Source organism: Lagenorhynchus albirostris, chromosome 15, assembly GCF_949774975.1.
Source record: "Lagenorhynchus albirostris chromosome 15, mLagAlb1.1, whole genome shotgun sequence".
NCBI classification, from domain to species: domain Eukaryota; kingdom Metazoa; phylum Chordata; class Mammalia; order Artiodactyla; family Delphinidae; genus Lagenorhynchus; species Lagenorhynchus albirostris.
The window spans coordinates 64,907,840-64,925,944 of NC_083109.1; the positions used below are offsets into that span (position 1 = coordinate 64,907,840).

The window sequence follows — 18,105 nt, forward strand, 5'->3', positions numbered from 1 at the left end:
GCTCGTCAAGTACCCTAGAGTTTTATCTTTTTGCTGATTCCATAGATATTTTGATCACCTTAATGGTGTACCACCAAGTAGCAGAAAGTAGAGTCAGGGACGAGCAATGAGCCACTGAACAGCAAGATGAGACCAGCCCGCAAGCTAATGCTCATCCGTTACGTTCTATAGTAATTAATTTCTCCTGTTTTGATTGAATCCTGAAAGGGTAAAGCACACCCAGTGGTGGGATTGGGCTCCAATCTGCGTGGAAATCATTTAGAAGAAATCATTTTCATGTAAGAGTTCAACAATGGCCTTCTTGGAGTGGATGAGTTTTTTGTTGTTTGTTTTTGTTTTCATTGTTCCGTACTCTTTTCCATTCCTTATTAAGATGTGTGTCATGACTGGGCTTGGTTGTCAGTGCCAGAAAACTCCAAATCACAGTAAGGAAGATGAGGGCTAGTGGGCAGCCAGCCCGTGGTGCCAACAATCCCGACTTCGGTCTTGCTCTTGTGGTTCGAGATGGTTATGGAGGTCACAGCCGTTGTATCTGCATTCTAGCCGGCAGGAAGGAAGAAGGGACGAAGATCAAGCCCTTTCCCTTACAGCTAGTTCCCAGACCTTGCGCTTTTGTTTATATCCTGGGGCCAGAACTTGGTCACATGGCCACACTGAGCTGCAAGGATGGCCGTATGCCCAGCAGAAAATGAGAGTTCTATTAAAGAGGAAGAGAGTAGATAAGCGGGGAAAGTGGCAGTTTTGCCACAAAGTGACTCAAGTCTTAGTGCCATATTGAGCTGGCAGCCTAACTCTGGCTGGTTTCTCGCCTCAGAGTCTTGCTTTACCTTTCAAGTCTGGTCCATGTGATATTTAGAGCACAAACACTGATTGATCACATTTAATATTACAGTTGCAGGTTCCTCAAGCATCTGGAATTCGCAATAGTATCACCATAATTACTGGTGGGTACACCAAGAACCTCTGGATTAAATTAGAGCCAGTGGCTAAGAATATAGGCTGCGGAGCCAGACTGCCTGAGTTGAATTCTAACTCTTACGTCTGTTTTTTTTTTTTCATTAGTTCATGTCTTTTATTAACCAATACACAATTACTTGTCTTCTGGTTTGTTGAAACAATAGGTCAGACAACATTTGCCACGATAATGTCTGTCAAAGTGGCTGACCATAAAAGCTCCAGCACCACGTTTACCTGAAGGGCACTCCCGACGAAGGCGACTGATTTTGCCGTTCTCCTCCACATTATAGTGTTTCAGGACAGCCAGCGTAACCTTCTTTCTCTTATGCTTGTTCTGCCTGGGAGTCGTGTAAGACTTCTTCTTCCTTTTCTTTGCACCACCACGGAGTCTCAACACAAGATGAAGAGTGGACTCCTCTTGAGTGTTGTGGTCCAAGTACATCCATCTTCCAGTTGCTTGCCAGCAAAGATCAGTCTTTGCTGGTCAGGAGGAATTCCTTCCTTGTCCTGGATCTTGACCTTTACATTTTCTATCGTATCCGAGGGTTCGACCTCGAGAGTGACGGTCTTCCCCGTCAGGGTCTTCACAAAAATCTGCATGTTGGCGGCGGTGCCACCGCAGATGGCAGGTCCAAAAGGAACTCTTACGTCGGTTTCCTGTGTGCCCTGGGCAAGTCCCTAAACTTCTCTGTGCCTTGCCCTCTGTGTCTATGAAAGAGGACAATAAAAGTATGTAACTTGGAGGGTTCTTTTGGGGCTTAGGTGAGCTGATGTCTATACACTGTGGACGGCGCCTGGCACTTAGAAAGCCTTTGTGTGTCAGCTATCATTGCCACCAGTTGTTTCCTAATAATAATGATATTTGGAAGGAAAAACATAGAAGGACTGGGTGCCCCACCCCTTCTTCTGCTCCATTGTAACTTTTTTTTGTCCTAGGACTCATAGCAGCTCTAACAGATCCCAAGAATTAGGGGCTGATAGATATTATTTTTGTTTTACAGATCACTTCTCTCCAGAGAATGTAAATGACACAGCCAAAGAAACATGCTTAAATTGGTTTTTCAAGATTGCTTCCATCAGGGAACTCATTCCGAGATTGTATCCTTTTTTTCTGTCTGATGGTTTTAAAGATAGGCTGCAAGAGTTGCACTGCTAATAGAAGCCACGTAATGGGCTGCCCTGAAATTCCCGTTGAAAATGCAGTTCTGTTACGGTTGCTAGCCTGGAAGTACAGGGCCAGCCACATTGTCCACGAGGTCCTTGGACTCTGGCTCTCCCCAGTTTTCTGTTTTTTTACTTTGACTATAGTGCCATGTACCAGGCTTTTGTTTCCCTGAGGAACATTCCCACATTAATTTTCTCAATTAAAATGCTTCATCTTTTTGTGTTTTCTCTGGTTTCAAGAACTTGAAAGGAACAGGGTCAAGCTTCTCTGCACAAACACCAGTGTTGAAGGACAGAGAATTCAACTGACACACAAATGGAATCTTAGTTCTCTGTGTTTCATCCTTTTCCCCATAAAGCCTCAACTGGAAATGCTCAAAACCCAGTTTAAATTTCAGCATGCGACCATACATCAGCGTACAACGTTTTCCAGATTTTACTATAAATAAATATAAAACCTTGAAAACCAAGTATAGAAACCACAAGCCACTCGCTAATTTAATTCTCTGGATTGTTGAGAGTGACTGTGGCCCCCTCTCCTGAAGACACACCAAGTTCTCTGCATGAATAGCTTAGGCTTTTCCCCATAGGGAGCAGACCGTCTGGAAAATGTCTTCCTTAACAGAATGTTTTCGTAGCTATGTGGAAGCATCCATCCTGAAGTGTAACAAGTTCCTCTCCAAAACGTAAGGCTCTTGTTAAAAGTCCGGGACCATACATTTCCAAAAAATTTCTCTCATATATGCCTGTGCACACACATACACACACATGCTAATGACGATGTCATAGTAGCTGTCGTTCTTTGAGTACTTAGTGTGTAGCAGATCTGGGGTTAAGCACCTTCCATCCATTTTGTCGTTTAATCCAAATGAAAACTAAAAGTAGAGATAGTTTTTTAATCTCCATTTTACAGAGAAGAAAACTCAAGCTGGGAGCGGTGGGTTGACTAACTCATGGAAGTTCAGCTCAACTGTATTTGAATCCTAGCTCTGCTATTACTAGCTGTGTGGTCTTGAGAAAGTTACTTAGCATCTCTGACCCCCAGTCTCCTCTGTGAACAAGGCCCTAAGAAGGGGTCTGTGAGGGTCTGGTGAGCTGGACACACCACACTGGGAGCGACACCCGTGGGCCCTCACTCATTGTCTTTGCGGCTGCTGTCCAAGATGATGTCAGAAGGAAAAAAAGCCTTTGCCCCTAAGCCCTTTGCTACTCTGGGTCACCTCGGGCATTGTACTGAGAGTAGTTTTGCAGAGCCGGGAGAAACCAGATCTGCTTTCTGCAGAGCTGCTGAAAGACTGAGTGGTGTTGGATCCCGTCTAGATAATCAACTTCTCAAAGCCATGGGCTGACTCACGGAGCTCTGAGGAATAGTTGGGTTGGATTTAGAATGTGTACCAAATGTGTTTGATTGGGATCTGGGAATGCCTGGGGGAGTTTGTGGGGATAACGTGGTGCTGAAGAAAGAGTTATTTTGCCTCACCAGTTGGGGGAGAATAATGCCCAAGGCAGATGGAAGTCCCACGTGGCAGGAGGAATAAATAAGTCACAGTTCACACTGAGGGGGATGCGGATGTTAGCCTGAGGTGCTAGGTGTCAGGTGCTAGGAAGGGGCGGGGCACAGGGCGCAAATCAGTACCAAAGGAATATGGATACGACGAAAATATCAAGAAGGTCAAGGAGTGAGCTGTCAATGGAAAATAATCGGGGGACAAAAATCGTTAAATTAGTAAAATAAATGTGACCTCAAGCAGGAAAAGAGTGAAGGTTAGACTCCAGCACTGAGCAAATGGTAAAGATAAAAGAAACCATTCAAAGTATGAATCGTGGCAAGAGAGAAAGACTTGTTACACGGCCTTAGAAGACTCAAACTTTGACCTTGGTTTGGTTCCGAAGCTTGATTTCCCCCCCTGCATTTAGGAAGTCTAGCTTTTTTTATTAAAAAAAAATGAAAACAGAGAGTTCTCCCACGGGGTGTAATGCTGCTGTCTTTTTGTCTCTAACAGGGGGATTTCAGAGTGTCTGCCCCGGCTGACTTGCATGGTCCGAGGGATCGGGGACCCTCTGGTGTCGGTGTACGCCAGGGCCTACCTGTGCAGGGTAAGCTGCGTCCCTGCACTCGCGCCTGTGACCGTGTCCTGTCTCCTCTAATGGTCACGCTTCTCCCTCCCCGCCACCTCACCAGTCACTGGAAGAAGGACTTTATTAGCTGCTAATTTTAGAGCACAGCTTGTTCGCAGAAAGCAGAACTGTAGGATTCCTTTTAAAAATTAATTTCAAAGTAGACCCACTTACCAGTAACTCTAATTAGGGGGTGTTTAAGGTCATCTTCTTAGAAACGAACTAAGTTTCAGAACTAATTGTTTCTCCCTTCTTGCTGGGAAGGAGGCTCCCAGAGCCTTTCGGCTGATAGGTTGCTTTTCATTGACTCGAAACATGCTTTCCCTTTGTCTTTGAATTCGATTGTTTTATTAAATTTTTGGTCTCTGTATTAAAGAGTTGGACTGGAGCGCGAGTTGGTGAGGGCTGTCTGGCAGGGAGAGGCTCTGGTGACGGCGGGCATCAGGGTCTGTGCCGCCTGGCCTTGGAGGGCTGCTCTGCTGGTGAGGATTGTAAATCACTCAGCCTTTCTCTCCTTTAAAGCACCGTGAAGCTCCTACTTAAAACTAGTACGTTTTTCGTTTATGAAAAATGCACCCTGTGGAGAGTTTACACTCGTTTTTCTTCAACTCACATGGGGCCTTTGCCTCTGGTAGCTTTCTGTGGAGTCCCCCTTGCTAGTTCCGTTGGCATTGTTCACCTTTAGAGAGGGGTTATTGCCCCTGTTCTTTAGGGTCCTGATGAACCCCAGACTTCCAGTGCCAAGAAATCAGAAGGCGAGGACCGTAGCCTTTGATCTGCTTCTTTTATGTGACGTCTAACAAATGACAGAAGCCCTGTGGTCTCCAGTGTCACAAAGAAATCAAACAGTCATTGCCCTCAGAGTGAGTAGCAGACATCCTTAGGAAGGATACTTTTTATAGGTCCACTCCCTGATAAGGGAGAAAAGAAAAAAAGAAAGAAAGAAAAAGCTTTCCGTTAAAGGGCACTTGCTCCCTCGTAGTAACCGAGGCAGAAGCATTTACGCATTGCCATCTGCTTGAAACTTGGCGTGGATTTTTCATACAGGAACATCAGATATGCTTCCTAGAGCTTCAGCTTTGGAATATCGGGAGCTTGAACGCTCCAGCCGTGTCAGTGTTTGCGGAGGGCCTATTCTGTGCAGAATGCTGCTGGATCCTGCGGTGGGATGAAAGGATGCTATCACTCGTGTATTTGCTGCCTTTCCCCTTGCAGGACACATCACATTCTTTGAACTCACCTTGACGTCAGTAATAGTAGAATAATAAGGATCTAGAATTTCAGTGTGTTTTATGACACACAGTTATTAAACAGAAATCAGAAAGTGGGTGGAAATATTCATTCCTTACAAACCTGTTCCAGTTTTAAAGTTTGAAGTAAGGTACACAACCTAGTGAAAGATGGTATTTGTTGCATATAACGTGCCTTTGCATGACAGATGCAACTTTAAAACTCATTGGCAATGAGGAGAAATTACAGACCCACCCTAGGAAAGCTGGTGATGAGATGCACTGTATCTGAAATCATTTGTGTCAATTTAGGCAGAGCACTGAGTTCCCTGGTTGGGTAGTTACTGAAAATCTTCTGATATAAAAAGAAGGAGACAGTGTGCATTAGTAAGGATTCTTTCAATTGCAAGTGGCAAAACCCCAATTCATAGTACTTTGAAGCAAAAGGGGGGAAATTGTTGGCCGTTGCGTCTGAAGAGCCTGAGGTAGTGCATGCATGGCAGACCCAGGGCCCCCAAACCATGTCAAGAATTGTCTCCTCCCTCATTGCTCAGCTCTGCTCTCCTCTGTGTGACTGCACTCTGAGGCTTTCTTTTTCCATATGGTGGAAAGACCTCCATCCTCTTGACTTAGGAACTCCAGTGGCAAGAGTGCCTTTTCCGCAGTAGTTCCAGCCAGAGTTTCAGGGCAGAAACTCACTGCACCACCTTGGGTCCCTTGTCCATAGATAGACCAGTCACTGTGGCCATGGGATGGGATATGCCTACGGACTGAGCCTGGGTCACGTGCCCACCCCTGCAGCTCAGGGTCGGCCGGGTCCAGCTCTGCCACAGACGTGGTCTGAGAGGGAAGTTGGATTTCCCGAAGACAAATCCACTTTACTGATTCCAGAAACAAAGGGAATGAATGCCAGGCAGGCAGAAACAGCAGATGGAAATCATGAGTAACTACCCTTGCTACTCTAGGTAGAAATCTTTTAGACCCAAGCAGATTTCCAAGCTGCTCATTTGGCTTTATGGGAAGACATAAACAAAACACAAAGTCAGGGCTTCCCTGGTGGCGCAGTGGTTGAGAGTCCGCCTGCCGATACAGGGAACACGGGTTCATGCCCCAGTCCGGGAAGATCCCACATGCCGCAGAGCGGCTGGGCCCGTGAGCCATGGCCGCTGGGCCTGCGCGTCCGGAGCCTGTGCTCCGCAATGGGAGAGGCCACAACAATGAGAGGCATGCGTACCGCAAAAAAAACCCCACAAAGGCACTGAGTAGTCAGGGCATGGGGGACCTCAAAGCTGCTTATTAAAGGAAAGTATGATTAACTCCTAAGTCATGGCCCCTTCAGTTCCTCTCCACTGCTTGTCCACTGGGCTTTTTTTTTTGCTGTCGCCTAACAGGTAATTATTGCCTTTTCTACAAAATGATTAGTGGAAGGAAAGACAATAGAATCAGAACACAGTAGAAGTGGATCTGACATTTGTTGTTAGTATTTTTTTTTAATCTCTGTGCCTGTCCTTGGAAGTGTCCCCAACAGCCATAGAGATGCCCTTGGAATTTACCGCCCCAGTGGATCTTGCATAATTCTTCTCAAAGGAATTCTTTGCAGACATCTAAAAAACCTTGTTATCGTGAATTTTCATGACCTCTGGGTAGGGGGGGAGGTGAGTGGCAGGAATCTGTCCCCCTTGGAAGGAACCAGGTCCCAGAAAGCAACTCCCCTTACAAAGTTGTTTTCGTGCTAAAGCAGCAGTGTGGAATTGAGGTGTATTCTGAGGAGCTCAGTTTAAGGAACATCATGATGCTTTGTTTTGTTTTAAATACTTGTACTCCCTGCCATAGCTGAGACCCTCACTTTTCCATCCAGCCCTAGGGCTCTGGCCACCTTCTCTATGATTAGCAAATTTTTTCAGCTGAAAATGTTACCATCTTTTTAAAACAATGAACGAAGGAACCAGTGGATTACAGCATTGTTAGGCTTCATGCTTGTCTAATAAAAACCGGCTTAAAATACATCAAAATTTATGTCTGCTTCCATGACTGCCCAGCAAAGAATGAATCCATGTATTTTAACAATGCAACAGTGAAGTCCCAGCTGACTCTCTTACATACCAGAATCTTTTTGCTTCATTTAATAAGTACAGCCACATGTGTGTTTATCATTTTTTAGAGAGGAAGAGAATATCGTATACATGATCTTGAGAGTACATTTCTCCTTAGTGCTGTATTGATTTGTTCCCTTGGTCATCTGTTCAGTCATACTTTCATTACCTTTGGGAAATTGCTAAGATGATTACTGCAAATGTTGCCCTTTTTTCATTAAAAATAGCTTCTGCGGTTTTTCTTATAAAAGCAAGATATGCTTATTGAATAAGAAAACAGGTAAGCAAAAAGAATAAAAGTTAACTTGCTGGACCTCTCTGCCTATATCTGTCTATATGTATATTTTTAATTTACAAAAATGACCTCACACTGTATATGTTATTTACAACCTGTTTCTCCGTAGTCAAGGTAATTTCATTTTGATTGGCTACAGGTGGGCATGGAAGTGGCTCCACATCTCAAAGAAAGCCTAGATAAGAACTTCTTTGACTTCCTCCTCACATTCAAACAGGTAAGAGTACACTATCAGTCAGCGCAGCTAATTGATGTAATAGCTACATGATCACAGATTCATAAAACCCAGTTGGTTTTCCAAGCCGAGATTGCCTTAAAGTTCTTTGAATGTGTAAACCCTATAAAATTACACTCGAGTCTGTTACACACAGTTAAAACGTGCTGATTGTACTGAACAAGCAGAGAGGGTTAATATGCATGTGTTACCAGGAAACATCTCGCGTTGATCAGCCTTTCTTCTTAGCATCTGCTGGCTCCAGTTTTATCAGGTTACTTCTCTGCACAGCACACATTCCCAGAACAGCTCAGCCTGGTGACATGGGAAACTTTGTGTGCTTTTTTCTAGTTTAAAAAAACCCTGAGAAACCAGGCTATTTCTCTCGGGGCCATCCAGATGCTTGCAGATATGCGCAGTCTGTGAGTTGCATGCTATTCATTTATTATGTGACTTCCCCTTCTTTTGAGTGTTTATTTGGTCTCCTGTAGATTCACGGCGATACTGTCCAGAACCAGCTGGTGCTCCAGGGAGTGGAGCTTCCATCCTACCTCCCCTTGTACTCGCCTGCCATGGACTGGATCTTCCAGTGCATCTCCTACCATGCGCCCGAGGTAACTGCCAGGTGGCATCAGTGTGAAGCTCACCACCAAGGAGGGCTCCTCTCTTCTGTGTCGTAACAAGCCCTACGCCTGTGTGCCCAGGGACATAATCAGGGCCCTTTCATAATGGCTCACTGTTGTGACTGGTTCTGCGCTCAGCACTTTTCCTGCCTTGCCTTGTTTACCAACTCTGGGAGGGGGATGTAGGGGCCCAGAGAGGCCAAATAACTACACAAGGTCACACAGCTAGAAAGTGGCAGTGACTGGACACAAACCCATTGAATCCGACTCCAGGGCCAGCAGGCTTCATTGCCTCTTCACTAACCTTCATGCACTCCTTTTGTGTTGATAATAAGTTAATAAAGTCGTAAAGCAGATAATATTTTCTCCATTTTATGGAAGAAAAGTGAAACTCAAGATACGTAATTGCTCTTATAAATTTTTTTTCTTTTCTTTTTTGTCTAATTGAAGCATTGTCAGGGATTAAAGTGAAGTCAGAATCATAGCAGAAATACTCTTTTTCTTCCCTAAGACTGAGAAGCAATTTCAGTGGAACACCAGTTTCAGATTGTCGCAATAACTGTGATAGATGAAGCTTCTGTTGTCTTCTCGTCGATGGTTGAGAATTTATTCTTTGTGAGGGAAAAAGAGACCTTGCTACAAAACAAGGATATTTGGAGTAAAGCAAAATTCAAATCCACCTGCCTTTTCCCTGTATCTGCAAACACATATTGACAGCTGTTAAGAAAAGAAAGATACGACTGTGACTAAGCCATCCACTTTTTAAAATATCCAGTAGAAATAACTTGATGAGTGCGTAAACACACACACACACACACACGTGTAGCTGCGTTGACGCTAGTGAAACAGTGGAGACAGCCATCAGAAGGGGATTGGTTAAATTATGCTCTGTGTACTCAGTGGAATGTTGTGGGGCCATTTAAGATGATGGAGACACACGATGGAGTACACACTGATGTGCTCAAGTGAAAAAAAGAAGTTACACCTGTTGCTGCGTGTGTCCTAAGTGGTAGTGTGGCCTGGTGTTCAAGTGTGGGCCCTGGAGTTGGGGTGCCTAAATCTGAATCTCAGCTCTGTTGTTTACAGCTGTCAGACTAAAGCAGAGGCCAAGTCACTTGTCCCTAATCTTTATCTGTGAAATGGGAGCAGTAATAATTCCTGTTTTCTGGTCTACTGCATGGATCAAACAAGGCAGTCCGTTTACAGTGCTTAGTGGAGAGTCCCACACACAGCGCTTGAATGCTGTGTCATCGGGATTGCAAACGTGATTTTCATATCTGCACAGGAGAATTGGGAGAGAGATATGACAGAATATCGCTGGAGGGCAAGATTTTGGATCGTCTTAACTTATTTTTTTGCCCTGTTTTTTAACTTTTCAGCAAGTATAATGTCTTGCATACATTTAAATTTTTCCAAATCCTAAGGTATGTGGAGAAAAATAGGGACATCTCATATTTCAGGTGAATTTTTTACCATTGAGTAAATTGATTTTAAATCAAGCCAGTTTAACAGAAGATGCTTTGAAAACTTGCAGGCCATCCTCTGTGATCTTCAGTGTAGTCTCAGCCACCACACGCTGGCCCAGGCTCCTGGGAAGACGTATCATGAACTTGACCAATTCAGCTGAATGACTGAAACCTATGAGCAAGACAGAATCATTTGAAAATGAGAACACTTATTTTTTTCTCCTTACTTTAATGAAAAGCAAAATTGGATTTAAAACAAAAAGTACATGTCATAAGGCATTCTTCCTTTTAAGTGCCCGTAATCTCAAAGGACGGCAGAAGCTGAGAGTAGAGCTTTCCTGGGGAGTAAAACTCTAGGAAATCATTATTGCACTAGAAGAAGTGATTAAAAAAATTAGGTCACCTGAATAATAATAAACTCTGATTCTTGGGGCATTTAAATAAGGAACTTGCAGTGTCTCATAAAAAAAGTCATTTTCAAAATGTGGAAGAATTAATGTCAGTGTGCAGGGTGGTGCTGAAGATGTGTGTGGCGATATGATACTTAAAAGCTCTTTGACAGTGGCTGGGGTGTGTCTACCGGGGAGTTGGAGCTGTGTGTGTCTGTAAGAGGCCATGCCTGCAGAATGTAGGAGTTTGTCTGCAGCAGCTGGCAATACACATGACAGGTAGGTGTGAGAGAGGAAGGGAGAACTATCTAGATGAGAGAAGGGAGAAATGCCTTCAGCTGCAAATATCTGATGTTCGAAATTTCAGATCGAAATTGAAATATCAAATCCCTTCCCCCCCAAAAATCAAGGAGTGATTATTCAAAAAGGCTTTTTTGTTGTTGTTTAAAGACAGGATTTTTTCCCCTTATACAATTAAAATTAGAGTAAGTGAAAAACATTTATGCCCCCAATTTTAGGCACATTCTGCAGAGAAAAAAGCAACCGTTTCATAAAACCTGCTTTTGGGCAATGAAAACGAATCCCTTGATAAGCTTCTCATCATTTTCAGCAGCTTTTTGTCTTGTCTGGTATGGAATCTCATGATCACTTGCTAAGCTGTGTGATGCAGGTTGTCACCGTTGAAGGAGGGAAGAGGAAGGTGGTAGAGGCTGGGGCAGGTAGTCGGGCAGACCTGGGTTCCAACTGTGGCTGTGTTGCCTTGGGCTGCTTTACCTCTTTGTGTTTCAGTATTACCAGCTGTAAAATGGGGCTAATAATAGAACCTTCCTCGAAGGGCTTTCACGAGATGACTGATAGTGCACGTCAAGCGCATGGCCAAGAGCTGGTGCATGGTAGGCAGCAGGCAGATGGGGGTGGTTACCATTGTTGTCTTTGACCTTAACAGCAGACGGGAGCCTGGACTGACTTGAAGGCCAGGAGATGAGCAGAGGGGCAGTAAGGAGCGGTTGAGGGACGGGACCTGTATAGACGGACATAATAAGGAGACAAGCATTACTGGAGAAGAGTGAGGGACTAGGCTGGCTGGGAATGGCTCAGGCAGAGGTTGTTGAACATCATGTCGTGGAGACCAGGCGGCGCTTGAATATTTTTGACCAGGGGGATAATCTGAAAAAAGTGGTGCTTGAAGATCAAACTGGCAGAAGCATCTGAGATGGATTAGAGGAGAACTATTTGGTAGCCATGGAAAAACCAAGAGGCAGAATGGGTGGGAGAGTACATATTCATTGGAAAGAATTTGGAAAAGACAGAAAGGTTAAAAGGAGGAAGGGAGCCACCTAAAATTCGGTCATGAATAACTGGTCACTGTTAACGTCTTGGTGCATTTTCTTTTCAATATTTCTCTCTCCACTTTCATTCCTGCTCTGTAATTGTGGTTTTGTAGATGAGAAATATTTCCTGTATGATTTTATGATGCTTTTCCCTCGCTTAACATTATAACAAATACCTATTGTTCGCAAAATTTTGTGACCTTTCAGGAAGAGTTTAGAAGGCAGTGTTGGTTGGCTGTGAAGAATGGAGTGGGGAGATGGGTCTGAGATGCTGCTAAGCTTTGAGCCCTTAACCACCTCTTTCTGAGGCTCCCTCTGCCATGCGCCCCACAGGCACCCCTCGTTTTGTTGTGCTGTGCTTTATGAGCACTTAGCAAATAGTGCATTTTCATAAATTGAAGGTTTGTGGCAACCCTGCGTCAAGCAAGTCTATTGGTGCCATTTTTCTAACAGCATTTTGCTCACTTTGTGTCTCTGTGTCACAGTTTGGTAATTCTTGCAATATTTCAAACTTTTTCATTGTTATTTGTTATGGTGACCTGTGATCAGTGATCTTTGATGTTACTATTGCAAAAAAAGTATGACTAACTGAAGGCTCAGATGATGGTTAGCATTTTTTAGCAATAAAATATTTTTTAATTAAGGTGCGTACATTTTTTTAGACATAATGCCATCGCACATATAATAGACTACAGTATAGCGTAAACATAACTTTTATTTGCACTAAGAAAGCAAAAAATTCGTGTGACTTGCTTTTTTGAAATATTCACTTTATTGCAGTGGTCTGGAGCAGAACCTGCAATATCTCTGAGGTCTGCCTGTATTAGTTACTTTACTTGGGCTATCTTAATTCACTCTCAGAGCTTCCCCAAGCTAGGTGTTGCTGTTATACCCATTTTACAGATGGGGTACCTGAGGCTTACAAACTTCTTACAGTCACACAGTTAGAAAGAGGTCATGTAGCCATTTTGGCAGTGACTGAAGCCAACAGATTTGTTCCCTTGACTGCTTTAGACTCTTTCTTTCTAGGTGTCTCCTGTTAACTGCTACATTTTAAGGTGGGACTTGAACGGATTGACCCATGGGACTGCTACTCCGATGGTCATACTATAAATTGCCCTTTAAACATTCTAATGTATGATTAGGCTAGTAATGCAAGTCTAAGACTACTCTTGGTCGATGATAAATCCCTCTCAAGCATACAAGTGTGTTATTTTCATTCTTTTGAATTAGGGGAAAATCCCCAGAGAAAGATAAATAAAGGAAAAATTTTAAATTTCTCATTTTACTACCTGGGGTATAAAATTTCTTTTTATTCACACTGAAATATTTTATTTCTTTGAGACTTGAGCCATATTAACTCTGGATTGGAGGAAAGATACTAGCTTTTAAGATTAGTTTATGATTTTGCCTACTGTTTTACATGTTTGTTTCATCTAGAAAAATAAGGAAAATGTGATATGTGTATCATTTAGTTCACTTTTTTTATGGAGCAGTAATTGTAAATGCTGATTGGAAGGCTATTTAGTAAAAGTATAAGTACATATCTTCTGAGCACTCTGGGCTGCGTATGAGTTAATCTCAGTTTAGAAAACAGAAATGTGTTATTGACCCAACTTCTTTTTTCTTTTCCTATACTTTTGAAGTGGGCAGATAACCCTAATCTGGAGATAATCTTAAAAATCCAGTAGTTAAATGTGATGGTGGCTATACAAATCCAAATATGTTAATGAAGTGTCACAAAGATATACCCTTTACCCCACAAAAAAAAAGGTGCATGAAAAACCTGGTGAAATAGTCTAGTTAATTATATTATACCAATGTCAGTTTCCTGATTTTGACAATGCACTATAGTTATGTAAGGTGTTAACCACTGGGGGAAGCTGGGTGATGGTACCCAGCACCTATACTATTTCTGCAATTTCTCATGAGGCTATAATTGGTTAAAAATAAAACATTTAAAAAACTTCATCAATTTGGAGCAGTTTGAAAATAGTTACATACATGATGTGGATTCCTCAGGCATTAAAAGGAATGAGGTAGATTTGAGTGTACTAACACGGGAGGAGGGAGGCCCGTGTAGATTCTTGAGTGAAAAAGGCAAATTGTAGCTCAATGTGTATAAGTCTATCCATTTCTGTAAAACAGAACAAAGGTCTTCTACAACAAAAGCTACATGTTCGTAGACAAAGGCCTAGAAGGATAAACACCAGATGTTGACACTCTTGATCCCTAGGAAGTGGGAGTTGGGAGGGAGGGCACTCATAATTTACTTGATACATGACAATATTATTTGAACTTCTGTCCATAAGCATTTCTTATTTTTATAAAAAACAAATATATAAACAAATGAAATGTAGGGGCCTAATGAATCTTCAAGTTCTGATGTGTCTGTGAACATATATTCAGAGTTGCAAGTTTTTCAATTGTTTATCTCAACCAATAGGCTTTTTTCGATCTCAGTCTGCTTTGAACTGTTGTTCATCTTGTTCTTGCCAAAGGTAATCAATCCTGTCACTTCTCAGAAAAAAAAATTAATAACCTCTAACAGACCTTTCTGGGATCTATATAGCGTTTGGCTCCTGGACACTTAAGGGTGATGACAATGAGCCCTTTTTTTTTTTTTTAAAGTTATATTCTTGGATGCATTTTTAATGCGTTCATCTCCTGTGGAAAGAGAACTTTTAAAGCATTTGTCTTGTCTAAATGGTCAGAACACTTTGTCCATATGTTAGCATTTGCCCTATTTCGTCTTTTCAGAAGTGGTGGGCCAAGATAGCTCATTCATTTGTGCATGTGTGTGCACATGTGCACTTGCATGTGTGTGTATGAAAGAGAGAATAAGCATCTAAGATCATGGATTTCTGTCTGATTTCCTCACTGCTATTCCCAGTGCCTAAAATAGTGGCTAGTACATTAGAGTTGCTTCACAGGCAGGTGTTGAGTGAGTGATTATTTGTGCATGTTAAGGAGTATCAATGTGATCATTATAAGAATATCTCTTTCCCAGTCTTCCCAGAAACCACTTTGATATTGGTCTTCATGAATGACTTTTCAAATATTAAATCCCCATGAATGGGTTAGGGAAGCCATTTGTGACATTGTAAATTTTATCATCAATTGGGATGCTGGCTGCAAGGAACAAACACCTAACTGGCCCTTCAAAAATAATTCAGTGTGTTCTGTTGAATAACAAGTGAAGGCTGTGGGCCAGGCAGGTTCCGTGCTTTTCTCTGCTCTGCCATCCCCAGATAGCAGCAAAGTGGCTGTAGCCATTCCACACATAATGTCCAGACATGGCAGCATCCGAAGGCAGAAAGATGGGGAGTCTTCGGTTCCTCTTTAAGGACAACTTTGGGAATTCCCTGGTGGTCCAGTGGTTGGGACTCGGTGCTTTCACTGCTGAGGGCCTGGGTTCAATCCCTGGTCGAGGAACTAGGATCCCACGGGCCGTGCAGTGTGGCCAAAAAAAAAAGGGAAACTTTTCCTCTAAGCCCCCATCTAAGTAGCAGGTCATGTGCCCTGTCTAAACTCACCACTGGCAAGGGGAATGGGACCGCCGTGATTGGCTTGGGCCTGTATTACTTTGCTTAGTATGTTTGGGCTGCTCTAAGAAAACACCACAAACTGGGTGGCTTATAAACAAAAGAAATCTATTTCTAATGGTTCTGGAGGTTGGGAAGTCCAGGATCAAGATGCTGGCAGATACAGTGTCTGGTGAGGGCCTACTTCCTTGTTCACTGACAGCTGTCTTCATGCTGTGTCCTCACATGGCAGAAGGGACAAGGGAGCTTTCTTGGGCCACTTTTATAAGAGTACTAATTCCATTCATAAGGGCTCCACCCTTAAGACCTAATCACCTCCAAAAGACTCCACCTTCTAACACCATCAACTTGGGAATTAGGTGGCTATTCAGACCTTAGCAGGCTTCCATAATACACTGGGTAGCTTAAACAACAGAAGTTTATTTTCTCAAAGTTTTGGAGGCTGGAAAGTTCAAGATCAAGGTGCCTGCAAGGTTGGTTTCTGGTGAGGCCTTTCTCCTTGGCTTGCAGTCCACTGTCTTCTCACTGTGTCCTCTCCTGGTCTTCTCATCTGTACATTGTGTGTCCCTAGTCTCTCTTCCTCTTCTTATAAGGACACCAGTCCTGTTGGATTACGGCCGCACTCTTATGACCTCACTTAACATTAATTAACTCCTTAAAAGCGCCATCTCCAAACACAGTCACACTGCGGGTTAGAGCTTCAGCATATGAATTTGGACGGGACATAATACACTCCATAACAGGACCCAACCTGTATTTTGTTGGCAGAGACAGAAATCTGAATAAAATCAGGGTTCTGGGGTAAGGGGTACTGACAGTATCTCCACAAGCAACTACCACCTTAATTATTCAGGCAGCACCCAGGATACAGAGGGACACAGCTGGAAAGGGTAGAATTTCACTAAAGAAGACTGATTTTATCTTTTGCCTTCTGGGCCAGACTTAGGTACAAATCTCATTTCTACCACTTAGTAGGAAGTGGCTTAACCTAGCTGAGTTTTGGCTTCCTCGTCTGTAAAGTGCTGATAATTGACATGGGCCTCAAAGGCCATTGTGAAGAGTAAATGGGGAAAGGTATGTAAAGCGCTTAGCCCAGTGCCTAGTGCTGTGCGCCTGGTGAGTTCTCAGTGTCGATGCTGCTGTTACCAGCTCTTTTGTCTTGGGATTGACCTTGCCTGTGCCATTCAAAACCTTGCCCAAACCACTGCCCTATTGGAGACTTCTTCCATTGATTTTTTTTTAAAAATAGGAGGTCTTTTAAAGATACGTAATAGTCTTAAGATAGCTCTAAAGCCATTAATAGTATCCCAATGAGTAAAACATTTACTTCCTTTTGGGGAAAAAAATGTCCTTCAAAATGCATGGAGAGGAAGTATAGTGAAGAGCATGGCCCTTGATGCCCGACTGCCCGGGTCACATCCAGCCCGCCGTAACTAGCCGTGTCACCTTGGCCCAAGCACATCACTGTTCAGTGGCTTGGTTTCTCATCTGTGAAATGGGAGAATAGAGAGCCTGCCTCATGGTGGTTGTGAGAAGTGACATCATGAGTGCCAAGTGCTTCTCACCGTGACTGGCCAGCACCAGGTACTGGCCCAGTGTTTGTTATTTGTTTTACTGAGAATTTCACAGACACCTCGTGAAATGGGGAGGAACAAGGAGGGTCTAGAGGAGGTGAGGAGTAAAGCAGATTTCATTCTTGGTGCCCTGGAGCATAGGAGGTACCACTCTCATCATCCTGCAGTAATCTGTAGGTAGGATGGTACCACAGGTCGGTATCATCTACCTAAGGATGAGGAAAAGTAGTTGGTGAGACTGGATTTGAACCCAAGTGTGCCTGAGGCCAGGGCCCCAACTCTTATCCATTATACTAAATGCCACAAGAGTGAGCTTGTTTTCTCCTTCATCTTCCCCATCCCTGCCAGGCACTGAGATAGAAATGGGCATGTGGCTGTATTTATTTTAGAGTATTGCTTTGGAAATCTGTTCATGAGAAGTGTTGCTTTGGATCCTCCAACTTGATGGTTTTTATCATTTTTTTGATTAGGCTCTGCTAACCGAAATGATGGAGAGATGTAAGAAACTAGCAAACAAGTAAGTATTTTGAAATTCATAAAGCCTGTGTTTGAAAATGGACTTGGTTGCTTTTTTTTGAGGTTGGCATGCTTGCATGGGCAAGAGGGCCAACAGAGAAGCAGGATAGCATGGAGGTCAGGAATGCTGGAGTCCAGGTGCCTGGCTTCAGATCTTGGCTCCACTCTCTCTTAGCTTTCTGACCTTGGGTCACTTACTTTGACCCCTCTGTGCCTCGTTCTCCTCCTCTGTAAAATGGGTATAATAATAGTTCTTTCCCTACGGGGCTGTGTTAAGTGATAAGGTCAGGATAAACTCGAATTCCTGTCTACCAGGCATAAGAGGTTTCTCCTCTGCTCTCCTTTTGGTGGCAGATGTGTGAGCAGCCTGGAGTGGGTTTTGTTCACCACTGTGTCCCTAGGTCCTAGAACAGTGCTTTTCATAAGAGATGCGGATATATATTTGCAGCTTGGATCAATATTCTTACTTAATATTTAGTTTTATTTGTGCACTGAAGGCTCAGTTTTCTTCTGTTTAAATGGATTTGATTACTTTATTTACCTGTCCATCCGTTGATCCATCTACCCATTCACTCATCCATCCACCCGTCC

At 43.2% G+C, this 18,105-nt stretch overlaps 1 protein-coding gene and 1 pseudogene across 4 annotated transcripts in view; one reads left to right on the plus strand and one right to left on the minus strand.

Moving 5' to 3' along the window:
• VPS35L (VPS35 endosomal protein sorting factor like) overlaps window positions 1–18,105 on the plus strand; it is a 129,414-nt gene that overhangs the window by 39,652 nt on the left and 71,657 nt on the right. For all 4 annotated transcript variants that reach the window (XM_060122556.1, XM_060122557.1, XM_060122554.1 and 1 more), the window contains exons 10-15: window positions 1,959–2,055; window positions 2,760–2,807; window positions 4,125–4,218; window positions 7,996–8,073; window positions 8,562–8,684; window positions 17,469–17,515. In XM_060122556.1, coding sequence (XP_059978539.1) covers window positions 1,959–2,055; window positions 2,760–2,807; window positions 4,125–4,218; window positions 7,996–8,073; window positions 8,562–8,684; window positions 17,469–17,515 — 487 coding nt within the window. The remainder of the gene's footprint in view (window positions 1–1,958; window positions 2,056–2,759; window positions 2,808–4,124; window positions 4,219–7,995; window positions 8,074–8,561; window positions 8,685–17,468; window positions 17,516–18,105) is intronic.
• Window positions 1,052–1,592, minus strand: LOC132505200 (ubiquitin-ribosomal protein eS31 fusion protein-like; annotated as a pseudogene).